At 44.7% G+C, this 20,720-nt stretch overlaps 1 protein-coding gene across 1 annotated transcript in view; it reads left to right on the forward strand.

The window, feature by feature from the left end:
- oxct1a (3-oxoacid CoA transferase 1a) overlaps nucleotides 1-20,720 on the forward strand; it is a 104,620-nt gene that overhangs the window by 18,206 nt on the left and 65,694 nt on the right. The window contains exons 4-7 of the mRNA XM_084176787.1: nucleotides 751-886; nucleotides 4,521-4,670; nucleotides 4,910-5,016; nucleotides 6,237-6,297. Coding sequence (XP_084032913.1) covers nucleotides 751-886; nucleotides 4,521-4,670; nucleotides 4,910-5,016; nucleotides 6,237-6,297 — 454 coding nt within the window. The remainder of the gene's footprint in view (nucleotides 1-750; nucleotides 887-4,520; nucleotides 4,671-4,909; nucleotides 5,017-6,236; nucleotides 6,298-20,720) is intronic.

Consider the following 20,720-nt stretch of genomic DNA (forward strand, 5'->3'; position numbering starts at 1 on the left):
TTGGTTAGCTTGCCTTACAGTGAGCTAGCCAGGTTAGCTTAAGTCTTGCGGTGAAAGCTAGTCCTTTGTTAGCGTGGTTAGCTGGCCTTGCAGCTAGATAGCCAGGTAAGCTAAAGCCTTGCGGTGAGGGCTAACCAAGTCTCGATAGCAAGCCGTGTGACACTAGCTACAATGGGGACTGACGAGTACAAAATGAATTCTACTCGAAGCAAAATCTTCCTTTCGGTTAGTACTCCACACTATCGACAGGAGCTGAGGTCCTACGTTCGGCAGCGTTAACCTCACAGTTCGCCTGAGAACATTTCAGTAGGAAGACAGGAATCTAGTTGTGCTGAGGAGAGCTTCTTGTGAACATAGTCACTGCCGCAAGGAAGAGAGGCCAGAATGACCAGTTGGCGGGCAAGTGGCTCCCTGTATTGAGGAGAAGAGCTCACCTCATTTGCCGCTCGACCTATGTCTCCAACAGACGCTGTGTGATTGCATACTTCGAGCTTGAGACCCGCCCTAAGGCGTATCCCATAAGTGACGCATCGAAATGAGTATTATAAATAAAATCCAACAAGTATTTTTTGTAAAAGATTGGGAATAATATTAATCCACCTGGGTAGGGTGAGTGTATGTGGTGCATCATGAGGCAGCATACCCTGAGGAACTGATAATGTGTTTGTTCTCTCTGTAGGCTGAAGTAAGTGTGTGTGTGTGTGTGTGTGTGTGTGTGTGTGTGTGTGCACGTGCATTGTCTCCCTACAGGGTGGATAACTTTGGACTGGGCCTGCTCCTACAGACCAAACAGATCAAGAGGATGATCTCCTCCTACGTGGGAGAGAACGTCGAGTTTGAGAGACAGTACCTGTCTGGGGAGCTGGAGGTGGAGCTAACGCCACAGGTGACACGCACGCGCACACATACCTCCTTGCTTCACTAGCCACCAGTTGTGGCTGCTTCGCATGATGTATTGTTGTCTCTACCTTCTTGCCCTTTGTGCTGTTGTCTGTGCCCAATAATGTTTTTACCATGTTTTGTGCTGCTACCATGTTGTGTTGCTACCATGTTGTTGTCATGTTGTGTTGCTACCCTGCTGTGTTGTCATGTGTTGCTGCCATGCTAGGCGGTTGTCTTAGGTCTCTCATTATGTGGTGTTGTGTTGTCTCTTTTTGCCGTGATGTGTGTGTTGTCGTATATTTTATTTATTTTTAATCCTGGCCCCCGTCACCGCAGGAGGCCTTTTGCCTTTTGGTAGGCCGTCATTGTAAATAATAATTTGTTATTAACTGACTTGCCTAGTTAAATAAAGGTTAAATAAAAAATAAATACAAAAAAGGTTATCCATTCGACTTATTCGAGGTCATATACAGTGGGGAGAACATGTATTTGATACACTGCCGATTTTGCAGGTTTTCCTACTTACAAAGCATGTAGAGGTCTGTAATTTTTATCATAGGTACACTTCAACTGTGAGAGACGGAATCTAAAACAAAAATCCAGAATATCACATTGTATGATTTTAAAGTAATTAATTTGCATTTTATTGCATGACATAAGTATTTGATCACCTACTAACCAGTAAGAATTCCGGCTCTCACAGACCTGTTAGTTTTTCTTTAAGAAGCCCTCCTGTTCTCCACTCATTACCTGTATTAACTGCACCTGTTTGAACTCGTTACCTGTATAAAAGACACCTGTCCACACACTCAATCAAACAGACTCCAACCTCTCCACAATGGCCAAGACCAGAGAGCTGTGTAAGGACATCAGGGATAAAATTGTAGACCTGCACAAGGCTGGGATGGGCTACAGGACAATAGGCAAGCAGCTTGGTGAGAAGGCAACAACTGTTGGCGCAATTATTAGAAAATGGAAGAAGTTCAAGATGACGGTCAATCACCCTCGGTCTGGGGCTCCATGCAAGATCTCTTGTCGTGGGGCATCAATGATCATGAGGAAGGTGAGGGATCAGCCCAGAACTACACGGCAGAACCTGGTCAATGACCTGAAGAGAGCTGGGACCACAGTCTCAAAGAAAACCATTAGTAACACACTACGCTGTCATGGATTAAAATCCTGCAGCGCACGCAAGGTCCCCCTGCTCAAGCCAGCGCATGTCCAGGCCCGTCTGAAGTTTGCCAATGACCATCTGGATAATCCAGAGGAGGAATGGGAGAAGGTCATGTGGTCTGATGAGACAAAAATAGAGCTTTTTGGTCTAAACTCCACTCGCTGTGTTTGGAGGAAGAAGAAGGATGAGTACAACCCCAAGAACACCATCCCAACCGTGAAGCATGGAGGTGGAAACATCATTCTTTGGGGATGCTTTTCTGCAAAGGGGACAGGACGACTGCACCGTATTGAGGGGAGGATGGATGGGGCCATGTATCGCGAGATCTTGGCCAACAACCTCCTTCCCTCAGTAAGAGCATTGAAGATGGCTCATGGCTGGGTCTTCCAGCATGACAATGACCCGAAACACACAGCCAGGGCAACTAAGGAGTGGCTTCGTAAGAAGCATCTCAAGGTCCTGGAGTGGCCTAGCCAGTCTCCAGACCTGAAACCAATAGAACATCTTTGGAGGAAGCTGAAAGTCCCTATTGCCCAGCGACAGCCCCGAAACCTGAAGGATCTGGAGAAGGTCTGTATGGAGGAGTGGGCCAAAATTCCTGCTGCAGTGTGTGCAAACCTGGTCAAGACCTACAGGAAACATATGATCTCTGTAATTGCAAACAAAGGTTTCGGTACCAAATATTAAGTTCTGCTTTTCTGATGTATCAAATACTTACAGTGAGGGAAAAAAGTATTTGATCCCCTGCTGATTTTGTACGTTTGCCCACTGACAAAGACATGATCAGTCTATAATTTTAATGGTAGGTTTATTTGAACAGTGAGAGACGGAACAACAACAAAATAATCCAGAAAAACACATGTCAAAAATGTTATAAATTGATTTGCATTTTAATGAGGGAAATAAGTATTTGACCCCCTCTCAATCAGAAAGATTTCTGGCTCCCAGGTGTCTTTTATACAGGTAACGAGCTGAGATTAGGAGCACACTCTTAAAGGGAGTGCTCCTAATCTCAGCTTGTTACCTGTATAAAATACACCTGTCCACAGAAGCAATCAATCAATCAGATTCCAAACTCTCCACCATGTCCAAGACCAAAGAGCTCTCCAAGGATGTCAGGGACAAGTTTGTAGACCCACACAAGGCTGGAATGGGCTACAAGACCATCGCCAAGCAGCTTGGTGAGAAGGTGACAACAGTTGGTGCGATTATTCGCAAATGGAAGAATCACAAAATAACTGTCAATCTCCCTCGGCCTGGGGCTCCATGCAAGATCTCACCTCGTGGAGTTGCAATGATCATGAGAACGGTGAGGAATCAGCCCAGAACTACACAGGAGGATCTTGTCAATGATCTCAAGGCAGCTGGGACCATAGTCACCATGAAAACAATTGGTAACACACTACGCTGTGAAGTACTGAAATCCTGCAGCGCCCGCAAGGTCCCCCTGCTCAAGAAAGCACATATACAGGGCCGTCTGAAGTTTGTCAATGAACATCTGAAGATTCAGAGGAGAACTGGGTAAAAGTGTTGTTGTCAGATGAGACCAAAATGGAGCTCTTTGGCATCAACTCAACTAGCCGTGTTTGGAGGAGGAGGAATGCTGCCTATGAACCCAAGAACACCATCCCCACCGTCAAACATGGAGGTGGAAACATTATGCTTTGGGTGTTTTTCTGCTAAGAGGACAGGACAACTTCACCGCATCAAAGGGATGTTGGACGGCGCCATGTACCGTCAAATCTTGGGTGAGAACCTCCTTCCCTCAGCCAGGGCATTGAAAATGGATCGTGGATGGGTATTCCAGCATGACAATGACCCAAAACACACGGCCAAGGCAACAAAGGAGTGGCTCAAGAAGAAGCACATTAAGGTCCTGGAGTGGCCTAGCCAGTCTCCAGACCTTAATCCCATAGAAAATCTGTGGAGGGAGCTGAAGGTTCGAGTTGCCAAACGTCAGGCTCGAAACCTTAATGACTTGGAGAAGATCTGCAAAGAGGAGTGGTACAAAATCCCTAAAATGCAAATCAATTTATAACATTTTTGACATGCGTTTTTCTGGATGTTTGTTGTTGTTATTCTGTCTTAATGTTCAAATAAACCTACCATTAAAATTATAGACTGATCATGTCTTTGTCAGTGGGCAAACGTACAAAATCAGCAGGGGATCAAATACTTTTTTCCCTCACTGTATGTCATGCAATAAAATGCAAATTAATTACTTATAAATCATACAATGTGATTTTCTGGATTTTTGTTTTAGATTCCGTCTCTCACAGTTGAAGTGTACCTATGATAAACAGTACAGACCTCTACATGCTTTGTAAGTAGGAAAACCTGCAAAATCGGCAGTGTATCAAATACTTGTTCTCCCCACTGTACATTTGTTGTGGATGTTTGGAATGTCCAGATTCAGTGATTTTGAGTAATGATCTCATTGATGACCATGACATCTCTCCCCCAGGGTACCCTAGCAGAGAGGATCAGAGCTGGGGGTGCGGGTGTTCCTGCCTTCTTCACGGCTACAGGCTACGGTACCCTCATCCAGGAGGGCGGCTCCCCCATCAAATACAACAAAGACGGAACTATCGCCATTGCCAGCGAACAGAGAGAGGTCAGACCCCAGCCTCTTCCACCATGTTGTTTCTAGCACCACATTCACTACACCGTGACACAAAGACACATCTAATGTTATTGCATCAACAAAACAATTCGCACCACAGTCTGTTTTCATCACACAATCTGCCTATACTGACATGGCGCACTAGCCTCTGTAACCACACTCAAAATGCTGTCATATCCAGAGTCTTCAAGTCCGTCTCTTGAGCTGCTTCCTGTGTTGTTGTTTGGCAGGTGCGGGAGTTTAATGGCAGGCACTACATCATGGAGAAGGCCATCACTGGAGACTTTGCTCTGGTCAAGGCCTGGAAGGCCGACAAGGCCGGGAACGTCATCTTCAGGTAGCTGCCAATACATTCACCCAACCTGTGTCTGTCAATCACTTATTTTGGGGATAAAAGTTACCTGATATCAGGGCAAGCTACTTCATCCTGCTCCTTGTATCCTTGCGCAAAGCATAGGTGCTTATTTACCCCTGAAGTCTGCTATCACTAAGACAGTAATGCTTTTGAACAGACGGGGTGCATCATTATTTCAAAAAAGCCATCAGCGTAGTATAGATTTTTTATTTTTTTTAACCTTTATTTAACTAGGCAAGTCAGTTAAGAACAAATTCTTATTTACAATGACTGCCTACACCGGCCAAATGTGCCACCCTATGGGACTCCCAATCACGGCCGGTTGTGATACAGCCAGGAATCGAACCAGGGGGTCTGTAGTGACGCCTCAAGCACTGAGATGCAGTGCCTTAGACTGCTGCGCCACTCGGGAGCCCAAGTAAATGTACATTATGCAATACATATCCATTCAACACTAAATATTTACCCAAACCACTGTGATTTAGGCCACTGCTTGTCCCAGGGCAGGTTTAACCCTTTCTAATCACCTGGTGATGTTTCCACAATAAGGAAAATCCGGGCCTGCTGGTCGCTCTGTGCCATATGGATTGCTGGTAGGAGATGAGAGCTTTTAGGCTTGGTGACTGAATTAAGATGTTGACACTTGACCGCTTAAAGAGATTGAACTTTCTCCAGAAAATCTGTAGAAAATTGAAATGACGTCTGACTGAATTGACTTTTCTTCTTAGTTCCCTTGTCTGTCAGTATGTGAGAAGAACAATCTCTCGGTCCACATAAAAACGGACCCGTATTGTTTTTTGCCGCTGAATGATTACTCTCCTGTACACTGAAAATAAGTGATAGGAAATGCAATTCAATTTGGCACCACAAGAGCGCAGTATCTACTTTGCAATAAACAATCCCCTTTGATTTCACAGGCAAAAACAGGCAATGTTAATGCTGGAACTCATGTTATAAAACCTTCCCTATTGCGCCGGGCTGAACAATGGCATTTACCTGTGACTGTATTCATGATACTGCACTGCCTGTTATGCCTTATTGCTTAATTGACTAATTGTACTTCCATTCTAGTACTTCTCTGTGCCTGCTTTCTTGTATTGCTCCCTTGTTGCCTCCCTCACGAATGCTTGTGAGCTAATGTCCTCTCTCTCTCTCGCTCTCTCTCTTTCTTTCTCTCTCTTTTTTTTTTTTTTTTTTTTTAGGAAAACAGCCAGGAACTTCAACCAGCCCATGTGCAAGGCAGCCAAAGTCACCATTGTAGAGGTATGAGCCATGTCTCTGCTCCATTTCTATGGCACTGTTGTGCTGTCGTCACCTGTTCTTCAACACTTTGGGATTTGTGACACAGACATTAACAAATCAGTAATATGATTTCAGCTGTGTCTGACTAGAGCGTGATTAATGGTTGTTTAATAGCTGCGTTATAATGTAATGGCTGTGTTATATCTGGCTCTTTCAGTAGGATGGCCTGATTGAAAGTCTAGATCCTACAAGTTGGCTCAGTCTGCTGGAATTATGTCAACACCAAGGTACTCGACATAAAGAGTCTGAGTACTTGCGTTGGGGTCACCGAATGTTGTGTGGTCCAGTGATTCCCACATGGTGGCTTTCAGCCAGTCCTTCTGCGGTCCCGGCTAAAAACTGGGTTGTCCTGAGAAACATTTTGTTGGTCAAAAACCTTTTAAGTGGGGCACAGTGCAAAAACGTTTGGTAATACTCCTCTAGTAGTCTGGCCTCTCTCCATCAGTGTGGTACAAACTGGGCTGGGATTTGTGAGGTGACGTTACAGCTCTCAGGACAGGGCCAGCGCCAGAATCAATCAGTTGGACAGGCATTTGATTTCCATAGGGGGGCACGTTTTTTTCACGGGACCTCTTATGTGTGCACGCGCTTGCTCGTATACCATTTTTAAAAAAATGGGTGTAACAGTAAGGACCATAGGTGGCGCGTGAGTTTCAAGTTCGGAAAAGCTTACAATTTATCCTACCATTTCTACCGATCTGCGTGCCAGTTATGATTTTCATATGCGTGGAGCAGTTTCATTCCAATAATATAGTTTTTGTTTCTCAAAAATCATTGTCACATGGCTAATCATAAAAATCGGTATTAAAATGATACAAATCTGACGCGAGATCCCCAGCCTCTGCCATATGGACACATTGATACAACGTGATCCATTGGAGGCTAAAGAAATGAGCGCATGGAACTCAGGGATAGCCTATGGGCCAATGCAGCAGTAGGCCTATAACATCCGTCGTCAACTAAGTAAAATACATAGGCCTAAAGCCGACAAATTAAAAACTGTAGAAAATACCCTGATGAAAATTCAGGTTCTTTCAATATCATTCAACTCTCTACTCCACCTGTCTGTCTGCCTTCCTTTCTTTCTATCTGTCTCGACTTGAGCCATAGCTAGTGAAGTGCAACATGGATTTAAATCAATCAACTGGATCTGGCCCGAAGCTGTCCCTAGCGAATTTGCGACATTGTATCAACAGTCTGTTCTGGACCCTCAGAGTTTCCAGTGACCGTGAGCTCAGGGACAGACAGTTGTTTTTGCCCAAGGGAAAAATGTTCTGGTGTTTTATGACGTTTCCACTGGATATATGGGATCATCAGATCATTGATATTTAGCTATTTCACGATGAGGCTTGGTGATTATCGAGGCCTGGATTCTTTCTATTACTGTGAGGAACTATTATCGTTGAAATGGATGTTCAAACCGACTTTGTTGACCTACTGTGTGAGGTGAAGAAAAAATGACTGAAAAGCTCAGGTTATTAGTGGTGGAGGTGGTGAGTTAAGACGATCCTAACTCGGACACTTTCCTACAATTGCGCACAGCAAGCCAGGTACTTCTCTGCGTGCTCTCAACATTATTAGGACAGCAAAACCAGACAAATGCTCATTGCTCATATGGAGCACTCCAAACAAAAGGATTAACGGTACATCTACTAGGTCTGCTGGTGACATATGTAATGGGGAATTGCTAAAAGAAACAGTCAAAGGGCAAACAATTCTCACAATGAAACAATGAATATGCAAGGATTGGCGGGAGACAGCTGAGTGCATTCTGGAGAGCTGAGTGCATTCTGGAGAGCTGAGTGCATTCTGGAGAGCTGAGTGCATTCTGGAGAGCTGAGTGCATGCATGCTGGAGAGAGACGAGCCATATCTTCGCCACACCCCTCTCCCCTTCTTCTTGTCTCAACATTTTAAATGATACTCAAGACGCATTATCTTCACACATCTTTTAGATGCTTTTCACTGACAACCGCAACTCAATAATGAGCTAGGCCAATGGCCACGTGGGCTTCCCAAATAGGCCTACGTGTTTGTTAGGCCTAAGTCATGTATTTTGAATTATTTGATTTAGGCAGGAGTAATTATATCGTTTAGGCAAAACCTGAACATACTTTCGAGGAAGCCAGCAGCTGAACTGTGCACACGCCAACTTTACTTTCCAATTCGCAAATGGCTGCCTAAAACCAGAGAGCTATATATAATTCCATTTCAATTCCAAGATGGCATAGCAGTGCGGTCGTGTTTTCTGTAGTGTCCTCATGTAAATAGCCAGTTTTTTTTATTTTTTGTCTTTTTCGTACAGTGAGGGGAAAAAAGTATTTGATCCCCTGCTGATTTTGTACGTTTGCCCACTGACAAAGACATGATCAGTCTATAATTTTAGGTTTATTTGAACAGTGAGAGACAGAATAACAACAACAAAATCCAGAAAAACGCATGTCAAAAATGTTATAAATTGTTATAAATTGATTTGCATTTTAATGAGGGAAATAAGTATTTTACCCCTCTGCAAAACATGATTTAGTACTTGGTGGAAAAACCCTTGTTGGCAATCACAGAGGTCAGACGTTTCTTGTAGTTGGCCACCAGGTTTGCACACATCTCAGGAGGGATTTTGTTCCACTCCTCTTTGCAGATCTTCTCCAAGTCATTAAGGTTTTGAGGCTGACGTTTGGCAACTCGAACCTTCAGCTCCCTCCACAGATTTTCTATGGGATTAAGGTCTGGAGACTGGCTAGGCCACTCCATGACCTTAATGTGCTTCTTCTTGAGCCACTCCTTTGTTGCCTTGGCCGTGTGTTTTGGGTCATTGTCATGCTGGAATACCCATCCACGACCCATTTTCAATGCCCTGGCTGAGGGAAGGAGGTTCTCACCCAAGATTTGACTGTACATGGCCCCGTCCATCGTCCCTTTGATGCGGTGAAGTTGTCCTGTCCCCTTAGCTGAAAAACACCACCAAAGCATAATGTTTCCACCTCTATGTTTGACGGTGGGGATGGTGTTCTTGGGGTCATAGGCAGCATTCCTCCTCCTCCAAACACGGCGTAGTGTATTACCAATTGTTTTCTTGGTGACTATGGTCCCAGCAGCCTTGAGATCATTGACAAGGTCCTCCCGTGTAGTTCTGGGCTGATTCCTCACCGTTCTCATGATCATTGCAACTGCACGAGGTGAGATCTTGCATGGAGCCCCAGGCCGAGGGAGATTGACAGTTACTTTGTGTTTCTTCCATTTGCGAATAATCGCACCAACTGTTGTCACCTTCTCACCAAGCTGCTTGGCGATGGTCTTGTAGCCCATTCCAGCTTTGTGTAGGTCTACAATCTTGTCCCTGACATCCTTGGAAAGCTCTTTAGTCTTTGCCATGGTGGAGAGTTTGGAATCTGATTGATTGCTTCTGTGGACAGGTGTCTTTTATACAGGTAACATGCTGAGATTAGGAGCACTCCCTTTAAGAGTGTGCTCCTAATCTCAGCCCGTTACCTGTATAAAAGACGCCTGGGAGCCAGAAATCTTTCTGATTGAGAGGGGGTCAAATACTTATTTCCCTCATTAAAATGCAAATCAATTTATAACATTTTTGAAATGTGTTTTTCATGGATTTTTTGTTGTTATTCTGTCTCTCACTGTTCAAATAAACCTACCATTAAAATTATAGACTGATCATTTCTTTGTAAGTGGGCAAACGTACAAAATCAGCAGGGGATCATACTTTTTTCCCTCACTGTATATATTTCTCAATCTCACTTTCCATCCTTTAACTAAATATACTTTCCTGCAACCCACCTCACCCAATGTGGAACGGATTCTGTTGTTTCTTCATACATTTTTATCCAGAACCTCTGGCTGAAACTAGCCAGCTAACTATCTACTTGCTATTAGCCACCGTTAGCAGTCTTCACCATTGTCCCTGGCCGTGGCCTGCACATTTACATTTTACATTTACATTTTAGTCATTTAGCAGACGCTCTTATCCAGAGCGACTTACAGGAGCAATTAGGGTTAAGTGCCTTGCTCAAGGGCACATTTACGTCATTTAGCAGACGCTCTAGTCCAGAGCGACTCACAAATTGATGCATTCACCCTATAGCCAGTGGGATAACCACTTTACAATTTTTTTTGGGGGGGGGTAGAAGGATTACTTTATCCGGATTACTGCACCACCTACCAGCCAGCTCTAGCCTGGACAATTGTCAGCCACATCGCGCTATCGAGCCAGAGCATATCAGATTTTTTGCCGGAATCACTGAATCACTGTCCCTTAACACCGGATCATCGCAACTAGCTAGCTGCAACCGAATGGCTGTTGTCATTGTTGGCTAATCACCACTGTCCTGAAGCTAACCCCAGTTAGCCTTGCGCTAGCCTCGAGCCAGACCCATCTCCCGGCTATCTACTTCTCTGTCAACAGGACGGGACCTCCTGGTGTTGACACAGAGCCCCGCCGATCCATCACGACTGGTCTGCCGACGTAATCGTCTGATGTGGTTTCAACAGGCTTCCCGTTGCGACGACCATGAAGATCCATCTGCTAGCCCCGGTCCGCTAGCACACGCAATCAACAGCCGTGGCTCCAGCTCGCCTGTAGCGTAGCAGCCACTGAACTGCTCCCGGACTTACTTATTTCTGTTCACTGGACCTTATGATCACTCAGCTACACAGCTGATGCCTGCTGGACTGTTCCTTTATACGGTACCCCATCCTGTTTAACCTCAACTAAAACTTTTGTCGCCATTACCAGCTGTTGTCTTAGCTCTCTCGAATAACACCTGTGACTGCTTTATGCCTCTCTCCCATGTCAATATGCCTTGCCTATTGCTGTTTCGGTTAGTTCTAACTGTACTTTTTCAATGTAGAGCCCCCAGTCCTGCTCAACCTGTCTCAGATAGCTCATTTGTCCCACCCCCCACACATGCGGAGACCGGCTCAATCGGTGCCTCCAGTGATGGTATCTCTTTCATCTTTACCCAACGCTTAGGTTTACCTCCACTGTACTCATATCCTTCCATATCCTTGTCTGTACATAATGCCCTGAATCTATTCTACAACGCCCGGAAATCTGCCCCTTTTTTTCTCTGTACCCAACGCACTACAAAAATAGTTCTTAAAGCCTTTAGCCGTATCCTTATTCTACTCCTCTGGTGATGTAGAGGTTAACCCAGGCCCTGTAGCCCCCAGTATCACTCCTGCTCCCCAGGCGCTATCATTTGTTGACTTCTGTAACCGCAAAAGCCTTGGTTTCTTGCATGTTAACATCAGAAGCCTCCTCCCTAAGTTTGAGTTATTCACTGCGTTAGCACACTCCGCCAACCCTGATGTTCTAGCAGTGTCTGAATCCTGGCTTAGGAAGGCCACCAAAGATTCTGAAATGTCCATTCCCAACTACACCATTTTCCGTCTAGATAGAACTGCCAAAGGGGGCGGAGTTGCAATCTACTGTAGAGAGAGCCTGCAGAGCTCTATCATACTATCCAGGTCTGTGCCCAAACAGTTTGAGCTTCTACTTCTAAAAATCCACCTTTCCAGAAATAAGTCTCTCACTATTGCCGCTTGCTACAGACCCCCCTCAGCCCCCAGCTGTGCCCTGAACACCATATGCAAATTGATTGCCCCCCATCTATCCTCAGAGTTCGTATTGCTTGGTGACCTAAACTGGGATATGCTTAACACCCCGGCTGTCCTACAATCTAAACTAGATGCCCTCAATCTCACACAAATTATCAGGGAACCTACCAGGTACAACCCTAAATCCGTTAACATGGGCACCCTCATAGATATCATCCTGACAAATTTACCCTCTAAATACACCTCTGCTGTCTTCAACCAGGATCTCAGCGATCACTGCCTCATTGCCTGCGTCCGTAATGGGTCCGCGGTCAAACGACCACCCCTCATCACTGTCAAACGCTCCCTGAAACACTTCAGCGAGCAGGTCTTTCTAATTGATCTGGCCCGGGTATCCTGGATGGATATTGACCTCATTCCGTCAGTAGAGGATGCCTGGTTGTTCTTTAAAAGTGCTTTCCTCTCCATCTTAAATAAGCATGCCCCATTCAAAAAAATTCAGAACTAAGAACAGATATAGCCCCTGGTTCACCCCAGACTTGACTGCCCTTGACCAGCACAAAAACATCCTGTGGCGTACTGCATTAGCATCAAACAGCTCCCGCGATATGCAACTTTTCAGGGAAGTCAGGAACCAATATATATATATATATATCAATCAGTTAGGAAAGCAAAGGCTAACTTTTTCAAACAGAAATTTGCATCCTGTAGCACTAACTCCAAAATGTTTTGGGACACTGTAAAGTCCATGGAGAATATGAGCACCTCCTCCCAGCTGCCCACTGCACTGAGGCTAGGAAACACTGTCACTACCGATAAATCTACGATAATCGAAAATTTCAACAAGCATTTTGCTACGGCTGGCCATGCTTTCCACCTGGCTACCCCTACCCCGGCCACCAGCTCTGCACCCTCCGCTGCAACTTGCCCCCCCCCCCCCCCCCCCCCCCGCTTCTCCTTCACCCAAATTCAGATAGCTGATGCTCTGAAAGAGCTGCAAAATCTGGACCCCCACAAATCAGCTGGCCTAGACAATCTGAACCCTTTCTAAAATTAGCCGCCGAAATTGTCGCAACCCCTTTTACCAGCTTGTTCAACCTCTCTTTCGTATCGTCTGAGATCCCCAGAGATTGGAAAGCTGCCACGGTCATCCCCCTCTTCAAAGGGGGTGACACTCTAGATCCAAACTGTTACAGACCTATATCCATCCTGCCCTGCCTTTCAAAAGTATTTGAAAGCCAAGTTAACAAACAGATCACCGACCATTTTGAATCCCACCGTACCTTCTCCGCTATGCAATCTGGTTTCCGAGCTGGTCATGGGTGTACCTCAGCCACGCTCAAGGTCCTAAACGATATAATATCCGCAATCGATAAAAGACAGTACTGTGCAGCCGTCTTCATTGACCTGGCCAAGGCTTTTGACTCTGTCAATCACCACATTCTTATTGGCAGACTAAATAGCCTTGGTTTCTCAAATGACTGCCTCGCCTGGTTCACCAACTACTTCTCAGATAGAGTTCAATGTGTCAAATCGGAGGGCCTGTTGTCTGGACCTCTGGCAGTCTCTATGGGGGTGCCACAGGGTTCAATTCTCGGGCCGACTATTCTCTGTGTATATCAATGATGTCGCTCTTGCTGCTGGTGACTCTCAGATCCACCTCTACGCAGACGACACCATTTTGTATACATCTGACCCTTCATTGGACACTGTGTTAACAAACCTCCAAACGAGCTTCAATGCCATACAACACTCCTTCTGTGGCCTCCAACTGCTCTTAAACGCTAGTAAAACTAAATGCATGCTCGTCAATCGAATGCTGCTTGCACCCGCCTGCCCAACTAGAATCACTACTCTCGGCGGGTCTGACTTAGAATATGTGGACAACTACAAATACCTAGGTGTCTGGTTAGACCGTAAACTCTCCTTCCAGACTCACATTAAGCATCTCCAATCCAAAGTGAAATCTAGAATCGGCTTCCTATTTCGCAACAAAGCCTCCTTCACTCATACTGCTTAACATGCCCTCGTAAAACTGACTATCCTACCGATCATTGACTTCGGCGATGTCATTTACAAAATAGTTTCCAACACTCTACTCAGCAAATTGGATGTAGTCTATCACAGTGCCATCCATTTTGTCACCAAAGCCCCATATACTACCCACCATTGTGACCTGTACGCTCTCGTTGGCTGGCCCTCACTACATGTTCGTCGTCAAACCCACTGTCTCCAGGTCATCTATAAATCACTGCTAGGCAAATCCCCGCCTTATCTTAGCTCATTGGTCACCATAGCAACACCCATCCGTAGTATGCGTTCCAGCAGGTATATCTCACTGGTCATCCCCAAAGCCAACACCTCCTTTGGTCGCCATTCCTTCCAGTTCTCTGCTGCAAATGACTGGAACGAACTGCAAAAATCACTGAAGCTGGAGAAACTTATCTCCCTCACTAACTTTAAGCATCAGTTGTCAGAGCAGCTTACCGATCACTGCACCTGTACGCAGCCCATCTGTAATTAGCCCACCCAACTACCTCATCCCCATATTGTTATTTACATTATTTATTTCGCTCATTTGCACCCCAGTATCTCTATTTGCACAAACCTTCTTCTGCATATCTATCACTCCAGTGTTAATACTGAATTATAACTGTAATTATTTTGCACTATGGCCTATTTATTGCCTTACCTCCATAACTTACTACATTTGCACACACTGTATATAGATTTTCTATTGTGTTTTTGACTGTACGTTTTGTTTATTCCATATGTAACTCTGTGTTGTTGCAGGCAAAAGCTTAGGTCTGCATATTAATTCACATTTACGTTTACGTCATTTAGCAGACACTCTTATCCAGAGTGACTTACAAATTGGTGCATTCAACTTATGATAGCCAGTGGGACAACCACTTTGTTTTAGTTTTTTTATGGGGGAGTGGGGGAGAGGGGGGGGTAGAAGCCCATAGAAATGCATTGGGCTTATTCTGGACAGATTTAGGTGAGAGTGAGTCCTCTCGCTTCGCCTCTTCCTCTCTGCTGAAACAATCTCACCGGAGAAAGCATCCGAGTGAGCGAAACAGCGCCCATCTGTCTCACTATATGTAGCCCATGTATCTGTTTCTATCTGGCCGAAAAGATTATGACATGCTTTACTCTTTTTGTCCAGACAGCATCAGATACATGGTCTACACATACTGAGACAGAGGGGCGCTGTTTCGCTTGCTCAGATGCTTTATCTAAGATTGATGCGTCTTTCTGTTGGCGCGTGTCTCTGTCAAATAAATGATCAATATTTTATAATTTTATATTGATGTGCAGGGAAGTACGGTAGGGCGGGCCAGTCCCCAAAATGCCGGCCCTGTCTCTGGGTCATGTATAGCAGTAAGCTCTGAGCACATTGATCAACCCCCAGCCCCAGACTGGCTATAAACTGGCTGTCACCCCTGTCTCCAAACTTACGATTGCTGACATGAATCCCCAGCCCCCCACCCTGGGCTCTCTGGTGATATAAACCCTCTTAGTCATAAAATGGAGAAGAAAGTCTGTCGGAATAGCTGGGTGCTCTGGGCTGGATATATGAGCTGGGAGAGAGAAGCGCTTTCCTATATTTCATTAGACATTTTTAATGTACTTCTCTTTTTCAATTATTCCAAGGCAGCCGTTAAGGAGATTTATCATGCTATAGAGTGCAGGGAGCTGGAGAGCTGTCTCTATTCAATGCAAGAAGCATCTTTTCTAAGTTAAGGAGGTAAAATAGGTATTAGCAGGGTAAATGAGGCCAGTCCAGTGAAATGCTTTAACTACTGTCTGTATACAAGTACATTTTACATTGGTTTATTCCACCGGGTACTCAAAGTGCTTTAGGCTACATTGTATGGAGGGAAACACCCTTCATTCACTATAAAAGTGTAGCACTCACCTGGCTTATAGGTATGTTGATGCTGTGTGTGTGTGTTTGTTGTGTGCGTGTTCGCACGCACGTGCATGTGTGTTCTCTTGAGTCCCCTGAATAATAAACCTGTTGAGCGGGAGAAGAGGAGAGATTCAGGCTGCTGGGGATGTAATTGCTTGTGTTTAATCATGGACTGTCAGCTTCAACCTTTAGGCGTCTCAACCATCTGTCCAAAGTGTCTGTCTGAGCTGACGGACAGGGACAACATCTGATCCAGCACTACCTTTACTACTATCTACCATGGTGTTATTGACCCCCATGGTGTGGCTGATGTGGCACACTCAGTCAGATTATTATGGACTTTGTATCGAATTAGGGTAGGAAATACATTTACACACATTATTTATCTCTCTCACTCACACACACACTCTCTCTCTCACTCTCTCTCTCACTCTCTCTCTCACTCTCACTCTCACTCTCTCTCACTCACTCACTCACTCACTCACTCACTCTCTCTCGCACTCTCTCTCTCTCTCACTCACTCACTCACTCACTCACTCAGAAAATGCTAAGCAAATAGGCCTCAGTGTTTCCCCTATATTCATTTAGCAGCGGCGGGCCACCAAAACTCTGTGCCTACAGGTTGAGGGATGAATGGTTGATTTGGACTGCAAACCGATAGTAAAGTGTGGCTTGTGCAATAATGTTTCACAGTCTAATGAATCAAGCTTGATGGCAACTGTTGTTCAGGGGACTTGGTCATCAAGCTTGGTTATAAAACATTATTGCACATGCCACATTTTATGGGGTGCAGGTCAAATGCTCTAAATTCATGACACCTAAATGGTATTGATGTCATGCTTTTTACAAACTAATTTGACACAGAACAACTGTGGCAGGGAGGAAAACCCTAGAGAGGGAAAAGAGGGAAGGGAATTGCATTTAAAACAAGGTCAGAAAGGAGTTACATTATATAGGGTTGTGGGTTCGATTCCCATGGGGGACCAGTACAAAGATCTATGCACTCGCTACGGTAAGCCGCTGTGGATAAGAGCGTCTGCTAAATGACTAATGTAAATGTATCACCAGAGTTCTTAAACACTCTGAAAATTACCATATTCTCATTAACTACTTTTTATGGCGACTCCTTTTTATGGTGCCAATGCACATGAACATTATCTATGAAATTGAGGCAATATAGCAATCGCCCTATATTGCCATAGCCACTAAGACCCTTTATATTTATTAACTATGGGATTATGAAATGAGTCTACATAGATAATGACAAGCGTCTACATATACTACATGACCAAAAGTATGTGGACACCTGCTCGTCGAACATTTTTGCTGCTATAACAGCCTCCACTCTTCTGGGAAGGCTTCCATTCAGCCACAAGCTCATTAGTGAAGTTGGGGGATTACGCCTGGCTCGCAGTAGGTCCTCTGTAGCTCAATTGGTAGAGCATGGCGCTTGTAACGCCAAGGTAGTGGGTTCGATCCCCGGGACCACCCATACGTAAAAATGTATGCACACATGACTGTAAGTCGCTTTGGATAAAAGTGTCTGCTAAATGGCATATTATTATATATTATTATCCCAAAGGTGTTTGATGAGGTTGAGGTCAGTGCTCTGTGCAGGCCAGTCAAGTTCTTCCACACCGATCTCGACAAACCATTTCTGTATGTGCACAGGGGCATTGTCATGCTGAAACAGGAAAGGGTCTTCCCCAAACTGTTGCCAGAAAGTTGGAAGCACGGAATAGTCTAGAATGTCATTGTATGCTGTAGCATTAAGATTTCCCTTCACTGGAACAAAGAGGCCTGAACCATGAAAAACAGCCCCAGACCATTTTTCCTCCTTTACCAAACTTTGCAGTTGGCACTATGCATTCAGGCAGGTAGCGTTCTCCTGGCATCCGCCAAGCCCAGAGTCGTTCGTTGGACTGCCAGATTGTTCATCACTTCAGAGAACGCGTTTCCACTGCTCCATAGTCCAACGGCGGTGAGCTTTACACCATTCCAGCCGACGCTTGGCATTGCACATGGTGATCTTAGGCTCGGCCAGGGAAATCCATTTCATGAAGCTCCCGACGAACGTTGCTTCCAGAGGCAGTTTGGAATTTGGTTGTGAGTGTTGCAGTGGAGGACAGACGATTTTTACGCACTACATGCTTCAGCACTCAGCGGTCCCTTTCTGTGAGCTTGTGTGGCCTACCACTTTGCGGCTGAGCCGTTACTACTCCTAGATGTTTCCACTTCACAATAACAGCACTTACGGTTGACCGGGGCATCTCTAGCAGGGCAGAATTTTGACAAACTGACTTGTTGGAAAGGTGGCATGCTATGACGGTGCTACATTGAAAGTCACTGAGCTCTTCAGTTTTATTTGTATTTATTTCACCTTTATTTAACCAGGTAAGCCAGTTGAGAACAAGTTCTCATTTACAACTGCGACCTGGCCAAGATAAAGCAAAGCAGTGCGATTAAAAACAACAACAGAGTTACATATGGAATAAACAAAAACGTACAGTCAAAAACACAATAGAAAATCTATATACAGTGTGTGCAAATGTAGTAAGTTATGTAGGTAAGGCAATAAATAGGCCATAGTGCAAAATAATTACAATTTAGTATTAACACTGGAGTGATAGATGTGCAGAAGATGATGTGCAAATAGAGATACTGGGGTGCAAATGAGCAAAATAAATAACAATATGGGGATGAGGTAGTTGGGTGGGCTAATTTCAGATGGGCTGTGTACAGGTGCAGTGATCGGTAAGCTGCTCTGACAACTGATGCTTAAAGTTAGTGAGGGAGATAAGTGTCTCCAGCTTCAGAGATTTTTGCAGTTCGTTCCAGTCATTTGCAGCAGAGAACTGGAAGGAATGGCGGCCAAAGGAGGTGTTGGCTTTGGGGATGACCAGTGAGATATACCTGCTGGAACGCATACTACAGGTGGGTGTTGCTATGGTGACCAATGATCTAAGATAAGGCAGGGATTTGCCTAGAAGTGATTTATAGATGACCTGGAGCCAGTGGGTTTGGCGACGAATATGTAGTGAGGGCCAGCCAACGAGTGTGTACAGGTCACAATGGTGGGTAGTAAGGCCATTCTACTGCCAGTGTTTGTCTATGGAGATTGCATGGCTGTGTGCTCGATTTTATATACCTGTCAGCAACAGGTGTGGCTGAAATAGTCGAATCCACTAATTTGAAGGGGTGTCCACATACTTTTGTATACATATTGTAAATGTCAAGTTCCTACACTAGAGGGTTGATGGTGCTTTTGTGGTTTTGGTGTGCAGAGAATAAAAGGAGTCATTTTCCTACATGGCTGAGCTGTTTTTGACCGTGTTGTTGAAGATGTATCCTACCACTATGCTCTCCACTTATGTCACACTTCAATGAAGACGGGATTGAATGACACTCATCCTCAACTCAACCTCAGATACAGGGTACTACACTAGCTTGACTTAACCCTCAGTCTTCCAAATGTGAAGTGGAACTAGCTAATGGTTTTACTGGTCAAATAATTTAAAAAGTAGGCAAGTAGACTAACATCATAGGAGATGGATAGAATGTTTTGAAAATGACAATAATTGCAGGCCACCCTGGTTGCTAGGCAACGAGACTATGCTGGGCTCCATTGTGGAACGTTCCGTAGCACACATTTCTGTCTGTTGTCCAATGGAGCCCAGCATAGTCTCGTTGTCCCCTAGAAGTCTATTGACACACCACTGCGTCAATCTAAGTAACATAATTTTTAAAAATCCCCATCAAAATCCTTCAGTTTAAGCCAGAGATCAGGTTTTTTTTTTTTTTGCATGGGCTGCGTCTCAATCAACTACATCCGTATCTGCGGTGGAAGGTGGCTGACTTGCAGCTATGTTTGTCAGACCATGAGACATCCTGAAAATCTGACTTCTCACGAAAACATCTGTAGCGTCCAAACGGTTTGGCTTATAAACTAATGCACATTTTGCTCTACAAGCCCCATGGGACTCGTCTGAAGTCGGTACCGTCGATGTGCCAACTTCTGTTTGTAGCTTCCAAACTGTTTGGGCTACAAACTAATGTGATCCCACAAAGGGGAGATTCTCCGTTTTGCTGTACGTCCCCCACAAGTGTCACGGAACTCGTCTGAAGGAAACGGTACAAAAAAATTAATGGAAGTATGGAGGTAGTTTTCTACCTAACCAAAAATGTGTTTAAATATGTGTATTGAAAATTAACATGTATATAAAAATATTTCCTGAGCTTTCTTATGTACAGTACGTTTAATATGTATTACATTGAGATTTTTTGTCACTGTTCTACACACAATACCCCATAATATCACATTGGAATTATGTTTTTAGAAATGTTTACAAATGAAAAGCTGAACTGTCTTGAGTCAATAAATATTCAACCCCTTTTGTTATGGCAAGACTAAATAAGTTCAGGAGTAAAAATGTGCTTAATTCACATTATATTAAGTTGCATGGACTCAGGAGAACCTTCCAGAAGGACAACCATCTCTGCAGCACTCCACCAATCAGGCCTTTATGGTAGAGTGGCCAGACGGAAGCCATACCTCAGTAAAAGGCACATGACCGCCCGCTTGGAGTTTGCCAAAAGGAACCTAAAGACTCTCAGACCATGAGTAACAAGATTCTCTGGTCTGATGAAACCAAGATTGAACTCTTTGGCCTGAATGCCAAGCGTCACGTCTGGAGGAAACCTGGCACCATCCCTACGGTGAAGGATTGTGGTGGCAGCATCATGCTGTGGGGTTGTTTTTCAGCGGCAGGGACTGGGAGACTAGTCATGATAGAGGCAAAGATGAACGGAGCAAAGTACAGCGATATCCTTAATGAAAACCTGCTCCAGAGCGCTTATGACCTCATACTGGGGCAAAGCTTCACCTTCCAACAGGACAA

Source organism: Coregonus lavaretus (genome assembly GCF_964263955.1).
Source record: "Coregonus lavaretus genome assembly, chromosome: 14".
NCBI classification, from domain to species: domain Eukaryota; kingdom Metazoa; phylum Chordata; class Actinopteri; order Salmoniformes; family Salmonidae; genus Coregonus; species Coregonus lavaretus.